Genomic DNA, 11,132 nt, shown 5'->3' on the forward strand with positions numbered 1-11,132 from the left:
TTAAAGCTCAGGTTACTGTTATTAAGGAGGTAGGAACATTCAGGTAAGGTGATATGGAAATATATGACGTTTTAAATGGGCTTTGAAGGGTAGGTAAGATTTGAACAAATCTCATTTATATTTTGATTTTGATGGGTTAAAGATACACCTTTTGCATTTCTCACTTATAGTGTATTTTTAAGGTAGCATTTAAAAAATAAAACAAAACCCTCACATGAATAATAGTTTCAATAGGCATTGACTGAAACAACAGTGATCATTAGTGTAATGATCAAGTAAGTAAGTACAAAAAAAGACTTCTTTTTCTGTCTTCATTGCTGTAAGTTTCTTTAAGGCTGGGAAAAAACCCCCCAACAAACCTGTACCTTTCTGTATACCTAACAGTGTCTTAGACACAGTTCTCAAACAATTGTTGAATTAAATTTAATACTCCTGGGTTTTATTGTGTTCTGGTCCTTAAACAATCCGGTTTTTAAATCATGGTGTAAGGGAGATCTAAAAAATAGTATGTTCTTGGAAAGCTAGTAAGATGAAGAAAGAAACACCAAGTGACAGATCAATCTAGAATCACAAAGCTATGGCATTTACTTTACAGATAAAAAAGCTTCCTCCTGGGGTACCTCTCTGTCTAAGTCAGTGGAGCATGCAACTCTTGGTTCTGAGGTCATGAGTTCCAACCCCACATTGGAGGTACGGTTTACTTTAAAAAAAAAAAAAAAAGAAAGAAGGAAAGCAAGCAAGTTGGTTCCTAATATTATGTTAGTGCACCATCAGCTATGCAAGTCAATCCTCATGGGCTGATCACAAGCATAGAACAGACTCCATTAGTATGGAATGTATAATTGTGGAAAGTCTAAGGTAAAAAAAAAGGAATGGAATTTACATAGAAGTAGCACTTTGAGAACTCACTGATGTATAATTTGAACAATTGCCACATTCTTATTTTTAGTGTAGATGAAATGCTTGTACTGCAAGGCTTTCTACAAATTTAAGCAAACATGCCTCTGGAGGAATTTATAAGCTAAAGTAATAGCAAATACCCAGAAATTGGATTCACAGTGTATCTGAGAGTATTTACGAGACAGGAGGCTGATGAACATCTTATTACCTACAGTACTACACTAGTTGGGGTGCCTGTGTGGCTCAGCTGGTTAACCAGAGGACTTAGGCCCAGGTCATGATCTCGAGGTTCGTGAGGTCGAGCCGCGCGTTGGGCTCAGTGCTGACAGCTCAGAGCCTGGAGGCTGCTTCAGATTCTGTGTCTCCCTCTCTCTCTGCCCCTCCCATGCTCTGTCTCTCTATAATAAATAAATGTTAAAACAAAACAAAACTGCTTTAATATTGCACTGGAGGCTCTAGCCAACTTAAGAAGACCAAAAGAAAAAAACCCGGATGATTAATATTTAAAAGCACAAGGAGTGAGGGGTGCCTGGGTGGCTCAGTCGGTTAAGTGTCCGACTTCGGCTCAGGTCATGAACTTGCGGTTAGTGAGTTCAAGCCCTGTGTCGGGCTCTGTGCTGACGTCTGGGAGCCTGGAGCCTGGAGCCTGTTTCAGATTCTGTGTCTCCCTCTCTCTCTGCCCCTCCCCCACTCATGCTCTGTTTCTGTCTCTCTCAAAAATAAATAAAGATTAAAAAAATAAAAAAATAAAAAAAGTAGTCCACTAGTCATATCTTGCCATATATGCTCCCATGGGTTCTAAAATCAGGATTCCTGTTGCACATTATTGTGGTTCTTGTAAGTTTTTGCCAGGGAACATAAAACTGACCAACTTAGAAACAATCATTAGGGGGCTGAGGTTTTTGATGGCTGAACAGTAATCCCACGTTCCTTAATAAACATGTACATAATAATAAACATTTTGAAAATAATTTTCTTTTTTTTTCTTCTTTGTGATTACAGAATTGACAAAAACCAGAACGGACGGGAAATAATAAATTATTCTCAAGGCAGAGGAAAAAGAAAAATAACGTTCACACAACTTATTAGGTATGAATGGAAACTGTATTATATATTCTTACAGTAACTGAACTAGTTGAAACATACAATTTTTATCTGTAACTTATTTTATCCACAATATTGGGGGGGGAACCCCACAGCACACATGAAAACGATTTTTCTACAGTTTTAAAGTGAAGATTAATAATTATCTGGATAATTATTTTCAACATTTCCTCCCGTGAAATAATTCACATTGTTAAATACCAGTGTCTTTTTTCCCCTAGACACACTTTACTAGTGAAGTGAATATCTGATTTTAAATGTCACCGGGATGATTACGAGCATTTTTGAAAAGTTTTTCCACACACGGAGAGATTTGGCCTGGCGCTCACAGAACACCCTTGTTTTTTGTTTTTTGTTTTTTTTTACTGGAGAAGACTCTCGAGAGCAACTGTGGAGAAGCCGCTTCCGAGGAAAACAGAATTTTAGAATTTTAAAAGCAAAGCTGTTTCTGTTCACAAATTAAACAAGACACAAATTAAAAGAGAGAGAGAGAGAGTCTGACTTTTCCCCTTAATTCTACCAGAGGGAAGAAAATCTTTAGACCGGCTACAGTCCAAGCACCCGCAAGAGGCGCTAAAAATAGACAATGTAACGGCCCCGGGGCTCTGCGCTGTGAGGGAGAGACTACCGGAGCTCCAGGACATCAGGTAGAGTGGGGGCGGGGCCGGACGGCGGGGGGGCGGGGCTGGGGCGTGGTCGGGTCGGGGCTTTCCCTGAGGCCCCGGCCGCAGCCGGCCTCGAGGGGCGTGGCAGGGGCGTGACCAGGCGGAGCCGCCTGGAGCCGGATAAAAGGCTGGAGCGCGGCCGGACTTCGTCAGAACATCTCGGTTCGCTGTCATGTCCTTCACGCAGTGCACCGCGCAGGGTGCCGGGTTCAGGGAGCCTGCCACCTCCTTACCGCCTCCTGAGGACGCTGATTCCCGACCGCCCCGAAGTAAGCGGCCCCGTCTAACGGAGCCCGGCAGTGCCTCTGAGGTGGAGTGGAGGCTGCCTCTGGTGCCTCGCTTGTCTGAGGTGGAAAAAGCCTGGCAGTTGTTGTCGCCCAGACCCTTCCCGGCCCTTCTTCTTTCAGCGAATGCGATTTTTGGTAACTCCACAGACTCGCGTGTGGAGAAATCAGTCGGTGGGGAGCAGATATGTAGTCCGAGATGCCCAAATGGCAAATTTGAGGCGAATAGTTGTTTGCAGTCTCTGCCCTCACGAAGTTTTGATTCTGGTTTGAGGGCTTCTGGAAAGTCTTGTGAAGCAGGACTGAATGACAAAGAGGTTTTCGGTGTGCACCGCAGTGACAGAGCTGGAGCAGAGGTCCGTCCGCTTCTGCCCAACCCCTCTGCAGACGATATACATGGAGTTAAAAGAAATGCGGCTGGAAAACAATACTCAGTGCAAGGGAGGGACGGTATTCAGGAGGACGATAGTTCTGTGAAACAGACAGAAAACCTATTTGGGGATGTTACCTTTTACAAGGAAATTAAGTGCAGATGGAAAGCTGACGGTGTTACGCCATCTCATAAAAAGGAAAATAACATTTCAGCATCGGCACTAAATATATCAAAATCTCAAAACCAGCCCAGCATGGAAATTGCCAAAGCCAGCTATTTTAGAGATAGAGGCACAATAAGTATCCCTGAGTTTCCAACTGATTTAAATAGCAAAATGTCCTCTGTCTATTTAAAGGGAACAGCAAAGAAAAAGAATGACAAAAACGAGGCATATGTTAGGGATTTCACAAACGTTTACTGGTCCCAAAATAGACCTGATGTTAAGAAGCAAAAGTTACAGGATGATAAAAACATTGTGGATGCCGATGCAGAAAATATTTTTTCTGCATGCTATGAAAGTAACCACCAGTCACTCAGCAACCAAAATATTTGTGTGAGAAAAAAAGACTTGATCGGTTTAAACTACTATAACCACAGTAGTATCAAATCTGATGTAACAGACTCTGAAAAGAATTTCACTATAATACTGAGGAATGCAAATTTGGAAGAAGCAGAAACATGCCTGGACATTCACACGTTTACCAGATTAGAAAAGTCTCAAAGCCAGGGCTCTAATATTAGTCACATCTCAGAAAAAATAGGGGCAGTTTGTTGGATTTGGGGTAATTACAAGACTCAAAGTGAAAATGTTAAAAGAACTGGAGAACAATTGAATTTTCTACAATTAGTAGAAATAGATCTTTTAAGCAAAGGAGATTATCACTATACAAAAGCCCTGAATACACGTGAAGAACAATCAAAGCTTCTCATGATCGGAACACTTGGGAGCCAAAAAGCTTTAATAAGTTTTTTTCAGTTAAATGGTAAAGGAGAAAGCAACAATCTGCTACAATTAAGATATTCTGCTACACAAAAAGGCTCTTATTTAAGCAAAGTTTTTGAAAATTCCATTATGGAAATTTTGAATTTTCATGAAAATATCTCAGGAAATCAAAAAAATGATAATATTTTAAACTGGCATGAAATTTTCAAGGATAAGAAGCAAGTTGATCTTCAAAATCTAATAACTAAGAATATGAATGTCAATAGAAAAAATGATATGTTAAGTGTATGTTTACAAACCAGTATTTCAGGACCTCTAAATAGCATATTGAAAACCAACATAGCTTCTTTGCTGAATAACTTTAACTGTTTCATTAGAATTGAAAATGATCCTAAATTACAAGAGAGATGCATTGTCAAATGGATAATGTATTTGCATTATTCAAAAAATAGTATAGTGGAAAATCATACTGTGTATCTAGCAAGGACTTTAACTTTTTCAAGACTGTTAGAAGGTAACATGAAACCTATGTTAAGAAAAAGAAAGTTATTTAAAACTGAACAAGTTTTTGAAGAGTCTAAGAAAAAACCTTCTTTCACTATGACGACTAAAAATAAACATTTTCCAATTTTTGAAACATATGAAAAAAATCCTCTTTTAATGGATTTTGATGACATGGATGAAATTTCTTTGACAAAAGACATTTACAAGAATAAGAGCTGTCCTGAACAATTCATGAATGAGGAAAATTGGACTCACTGTACACCTAATGCTGTTAAAACACATGTTAAATCTGGTTCTCAATTTATACAGAACCATAGATATATTAATGAAAAATTGTATGAAGTAAATCTGTATAACCAGGATTTAAATACTGAAAGGAAAAAGGAGCATAATAAGATCAGCATTAGTTTTAAGTGCATATTTGAAGATTTCTTCAATATTAGGCCCCGGGCCATACCAACAAACCACTACATAAACCATAGTGAACAAACCAATCTTGGGACTATAATGCAGGTTCTAAATTTTGGGAGCTTGCTAAGTGAAATCAACGGGAAAAAACAAGACTCAATTTTGAAAGAGGAAGTAAAAGTCACAGCACAAAGTTTAACAAACAGTTGCCAAATTAACAAAGACATTAAGATAGAAAAGGAAGAGAAGAATAATTTTTGTTTAATGGATGGCATGTTTTCTATGCAACCAGTTTCACTAATGAGTAAAAAAGTAAATGCGGAAGAAACCAAATATATTAATCAAAATAATGTAGCTGACAGAAATGAATATGAGCATGTTTTGCAAGAAAGTGAGTTAGCTAATTCAGAGTATTTTCATCCAAAGAATGACTCTACAGAATGTGTTAATCATCAATTTGAAACTGATTTGAGTCTAGGGAACAATGAATGTTTTCAGGATTTAACTGCCAAGTGTTTATCAACAGAAGCTCAGACAATAGTGAGCAATTTTGAGATGAAGAGTAAATTTGATTTAGTACTTGAAGAACTTCATATGTTTCATGAAATCAGTAAGGAAAACAAAATTGTAAGCACTGCGGCAACAAACAATGGGCAAGAATATTACCTTAGAGAAAATAATGATATTGAGGAGGTAAAAACGGAGATGAAAGAAGATTTGAAAATGGTTACAGTCAACGAAATATGTGTATCTTCTTTGCTCCGTGATACTATAACATGTCCTAATATGCATAAGAGACACCAAAGTTTATTTAAATGGAAAGCAGTATCCAATAATGGGAAACAGGAAGTTCCAAATGAATATTGCTGTTCAAGAGCAGCAGAGGAAGAATTTCTTTATTCCACTTCTAAGGAAGGTATGAAATTAGTTTTAAAATATTTTTTATCATGATAAAAAAATTCTGCTTTTTTTCCTGTGTAGGCCAAATATATAATTTTGGGAAAAAAGGAGATAGAGGTAAAGTGTAAGATAATATTTATTGATGCACATTATTTTTCTATGAAATCCTGTTCAGACATTAAGTAATAGAGTGAAGTTGAAGGTAACATGTGATGAAAATTTTTTTAAAGATTATTTATTTATTTTGAGAGAGAGAGAGAAAGAGGGAGAGATTGAGTGGGGTCTGGGCACAGAGAGAAGGAGAGAGAGAGAGAGAGAGAGAGAGAGAGAGAGAGAGAGAGAGAGAATCCCAAGCAGGCTGTATGTGGTCAGTGCACAGAGCCAGACGCCGGGCTTGAACTCAGGAACCATGAGATCATGACCTGAGCCGAAATCAAGAGTCCGGCCCCTTAACTGACTGAGCCACCCAGGTGCCCCTACAAGTGCTAAAATTTTTAAAAGGAGCCTTGATGAATCCTGCTTCATTTACCCAAATGTTAGAAGCCAATAGAAGGAAACATTTTTGAGAAAGTAATTTGTTTATGGTATTAACATTTTATGTAAAAGTTACTTTTTGCTATAACGTATTGATTATTGTTTTCAGACTGTGAAAATCCTCCATCTAAAAGGCCTGCTTTTTTCTCTGATGAACTTAGGGAGGAAAAAATGACTTACTTACTGAAGGGAGGTAAGATTTTTGGTTATTTTCTAGAATACCTTCTGAGATGACTATTGCATTTTGTGTTTTTAGCATGAGGAGAATATACATAGGTTATTAGGAAATAAATACAAATTTAGCACTTTTGTAACTGTTAATGGTTTACTGATGCAAATTCCAATAGTTAAAAAATCAGCTAAATATTAAAATGGCTACAATCAGCCATTTGGAATATTACTGGGAAATGTTCTCTACAAAACTGTGTTTAAATATTTGCAGTGATGTGTTGCCATAGCTACGTGATGAGACAGGGGTTAATACACATATAATGTGTGTGTGTAACATTAATTGGCAAAACCAAAAAAGATATTTATCGAAGTTGACTTTTCATTGATGAGATGTTATTCTGAATTGCATATTTATTATCTATGTTCTCTATTCTTTAAATATTATGGGGCTTTTTATATTGATATTTTATTTAGTAATTAAAAACATATCATTTAGATATTATTAACATGATGTAACTTATGCATTTAAACTTTTGACTATTAAAAAAATTAAACTAAAGAAAAGTTAAACAACTAAAAAAGGTCTTTGCCTAAAAAAAAAAAGTCTATAGTACCTGAATAAAACAGACTAAGTCTAATATCTATTTTAACTTGTGAGGTAAGGGTAGGGTTGAAATTAGGAAACTGTTTTCTAAATGACTAAATTTGCATATGGTCAGGAATTGCAGGTGCTCAGTAACAAGACTAGATCTAGAAAGAATAATGATGGAGGTGAAATGTATCTACCAAAACATCTTTAGTCATGGACCGTTTCTCAAAGTATCTTTGAAGGAAGATTAGGAAGGAATGTCTGGAGGGTTTTGAAGGAAGATTAGGGAGCGCCTACTCATACGGTCATCGTGGTTACAATTGTGACAGTGAAATTGAGTGTATGAAGAAAATTAAAGTATGTGCACGAACGGGAAAAGAAACGTTACGTAGGCCAGAAGCTTCTGTATTTGCAACAAGCAAATGTAGATGCTGCTGGCGTGTGGACTTTGATTTGCAAGGATTTAGAAAACATTTGAGTCAGTATTATTTCTAAAAGACTACTAATACATTTTATGACTTTTGAATGTTTAGAATTGTTAAGTAACACAAAGCAATAGATTAATCTGGTGTACAGTAGTAATAAAAGGGATCACAATCTATTCATAAAAAGGTAGGAAATCCAAGGAGATGAGGAACCGTATCCTCATAGCCACAACTTGATGACTGTTTAAGGACATATGCTTTGCAAAAGGCCTCTGTTGATATAAATTGGTGCGGTGATTTCCTACCCATTGCAAAATCACCAGAAGTATCTGTAATATTAGACCATGAAAGAGGAGAGCTATTCTTTGAAAAAGTAATCAAATGGACTAATCATGGCTTTGTTCTGAAATAATAATCTCATAATGAAGTCCCCTTAGTATAAATTGCTGAAATTATCTAATTTATAACCAAATCTAGCCTATCAGACACAACCTAACAATTTTGTTTTATTTAAAAAATGAAAACAACTGGTAATGTTTTTTTCTCTTATTTTTTATAATTAAGTTTATAGTTTTAATGGTGAATAAAGTACCATAAACTGATTTATAGCTATTTTTGTGTCTTTTTCTCCCTATTTGCATATAGTTAAGCTTTGTATTTTATTTCATTATTGTTTACATCGGTAAACACACAGGTTCTGTTTGGTTCAGCTTAATAGAAATCATGCCATTTATCTTTTGTCAGAATTATTATTAGGCTGATTATACTATTTTCAGTAAAATGTGCTATTATATTAAGGTCATACTAATTCATTAAAGCTGGCTGAAAGCCTGATACATTTTTAGCTTTATATTTGTACCTCACTGTTTATTTATTTTTTAAAAAAAACACTCTGAAAATTAGAGGTATTTTTGTATTTCATTATGAAGCATAGTTAATACTACCTGTCTGTTCTACTGATTTAGTAACAGATATACCTCCATGAAATGTTTTAAATTTTTTTGAATATGATCGTGTGATGTTAAATAAAACTTTCAAAATCAGAGCCCTCCATTTATACATAAACAGATGAAATACATCTGTGCTCTATTATTGATAAAAGTCTCTATTAAAGCCAAATGTAATCATTAACAGCATAGCCTGCTGTTTAGCTTCTAAAAAAAAATGAAATGGTTTTTAAAGCCACAGCATCAAGTTAATTATATAGTTTTGTTATTGTTTTTAAGTCAGACTACCTGACTGGAATGATGATTTTTTTTTAGTTGTTATTTTATGTGGGCAAGTTACTTAACTTTTTTTTGTGTTGAGACTTTCACATTTTAAAAATGGGGATAGGATTAAGTAAACTAATTAATTTAAAGCACTTATTAGCTCAGTGACTCAGTAAATGTTTCCAGATCATGATTAGAAGTAAGTAAAACTTGTTGGGATGAGCACTGGGTGTCATATGGAAACCAATCTGACAATAAATTATATTAAAAAAAAAAGAAATGAAAAAAAAGAAGTAAAGTTTTTAAGCTTAGAAACTACAACTACAATTTTACTCCCTTATGCACTTTTATTATCTTATATTTTAGGTAGTAATTTTTCACATGGAATTTCAAGAGTACTACCTCTTAAGACATGCAGTCGACCAATCAGAATTGGTTTGTCAAGAAAAGCTAAGCTTAAACAACTTCATCCCTATCTGAAATAAATGTTATGAGAACTTAAAAGAAGACATTGGACTTTAACATTTCAAAACATTTCACAGCATTTATAAGTGTTTTGTTTCCTACTTTGGTTAAATGCTTTCTCTTAGTTTGGGAGTTTGGGGCTTTCTTTATTATGAAGTATGGAGAAGGTTTTGTGTATGTGTGTGTGAATTATCTAATTACCTTTAAACATTACAAAATATTTCACTGATGTTTCCATATTATATTATAACATATACATTAAAGGCTTTTCATGATCTCGTAAAACATGTCAACGTATTATTTTTCATGATATATATGTATAAGCCTTTTATAGAGAAGAATATTAGCCTTTATAGGTTTCTCAAAAGTATCTGTGACTCATAAAAATGGTAACAAACCACTGTTCTAATCCACTTGTTTTTTTTTTTAAGTAAAAAATAGAGATTCAAAGAGGATGGGTAAGATTTTTAAGACCGCAAAATTAGTGTCAGGTTTGGGATAGAGGCACTTTCTGAAGAATTCTCTCCTACTTTTCTCTGGATTCATTTTCTAATTACAAAAAAACATGTATTTATTTTTTGAGAAGCAGAGAGAGATAGAGTGTGGGCAGGGGAGGGGTAGAGAGAGAGGGAGGCACAGAATCCGAAGCAGGCTCCAGGCTCTGAGATGTCAGCACAGAGTCCAACGTGGGGCTCCAACTCCCAAACTGTGAGATCATGACCTGAGCCAAAGTCAGACGCTTAACCAACTGAGCCATCCAGGCACCCCTCACTTTCTAATTTTTATTTCTCCCCCACAGTCTACCTTTGGCCCCAGAGCAGAATTATGATCATGTAGTTAGTACCTATTCTTAATTTATTCACTCACAAAACAAATACATTTTAATCCTACCATTGTATTAAGCTCAGAGATAGAATACAGAAAACATGTATGAGAACCCACCTTATGGAACTTATTTTCTCTGCTTAAGATTGGTAAAGAAATGTATAATATACATAATTTAAAGGTAACCATCAGTAGAATAATACTTTTCAAAACATTATACAGAGAAGCAACAGTAAAATTGGTTACTTAAAGTAAGGAAAGAAGGAGGCATCAAGAAAGCATTAAAAAGCAGAAAGCATACAATGCAGAAAGAAGACTAAATGTATCAATTCACAAAATATATGTGACTGGATTAAATTCTATTACAAGCCAAGGTTCTGAAACACACTAAAAACATCTCAATTTCTCTGTATTCTTTAATTATTACCCCCTAGCAATGTACTTTCCAACTTCTATATCTTGCTCTGATTTCTCTCCATGCCTCCACCCAAACTCACCACCTTCTTAAACATATAAACACTTTTCTAGAAAGAATGCAAGTTCCTTGAAGGCAAGATTCTTTCCCATGTGCCTAGAATAGCACTTGCCCTTTGTGAGTACACGTAAAATATTGAGTGAATGAAAAATAAATTTTTATACCTGCTCATAACAGCTATATCTTTTTGAATTCTTAATAGTTTTATGACCTTGGGCAAGTCCTCATTTCTTTTTTTTTTTCATTTTTTTAAAGTTTATTTATTTTGAGAGAGAGAAAAAGCACGAGTGGGGGAGGGGCAGAGAGAGAGGTAGAGAGAGAATCCCAAGCAGACTCTACAACATCAGTGCGGAGCC

The 11,132-nt window shown here is 35.7% G+C and overlaps 1 protein-coding gene across 1 annotated transcript; it reads left to right on the forward strand.

Moving 5' to 3' along the window:
- The first annotated feature begins 2,833 nt into the window (after nucleotides 1–2,833).
- RAD51AP2 (RAD51 associated protein 2) lies at nucleotides 2,834–9,655 on the forward strand. The gene is given in 4 exon segments (XM_042930294.1): nucleotides 2,834–6,097; nucleotides 6,725–6,808; nucleotides 9,378–9,492; nucleotides 9,494–9,655. Coding segments are annotated over 4 exon segments (3,495 nt in total). The 5' UTR covers nucleotides 2,834–2,841; the 3' UTR covers nucleotides 9,534–9,655.
- The last annotated feature ends 1,477 nt before the right edge of the window (nucleotides 9,656–11,132 follow it).

This window comes from Panthera leo, chromosome A3 (assembly GCF_018350215.1).
Source record: "Panthera leo isolate Ple1 chromosome A3, P.leo_Ple1_pat1.1, whole genome shotgun sequence".
NCBI lineage: Eukaryota > Metazoa > Chordata > Mammalia > Carnivora > Felidae > Panthera > Panthera leo.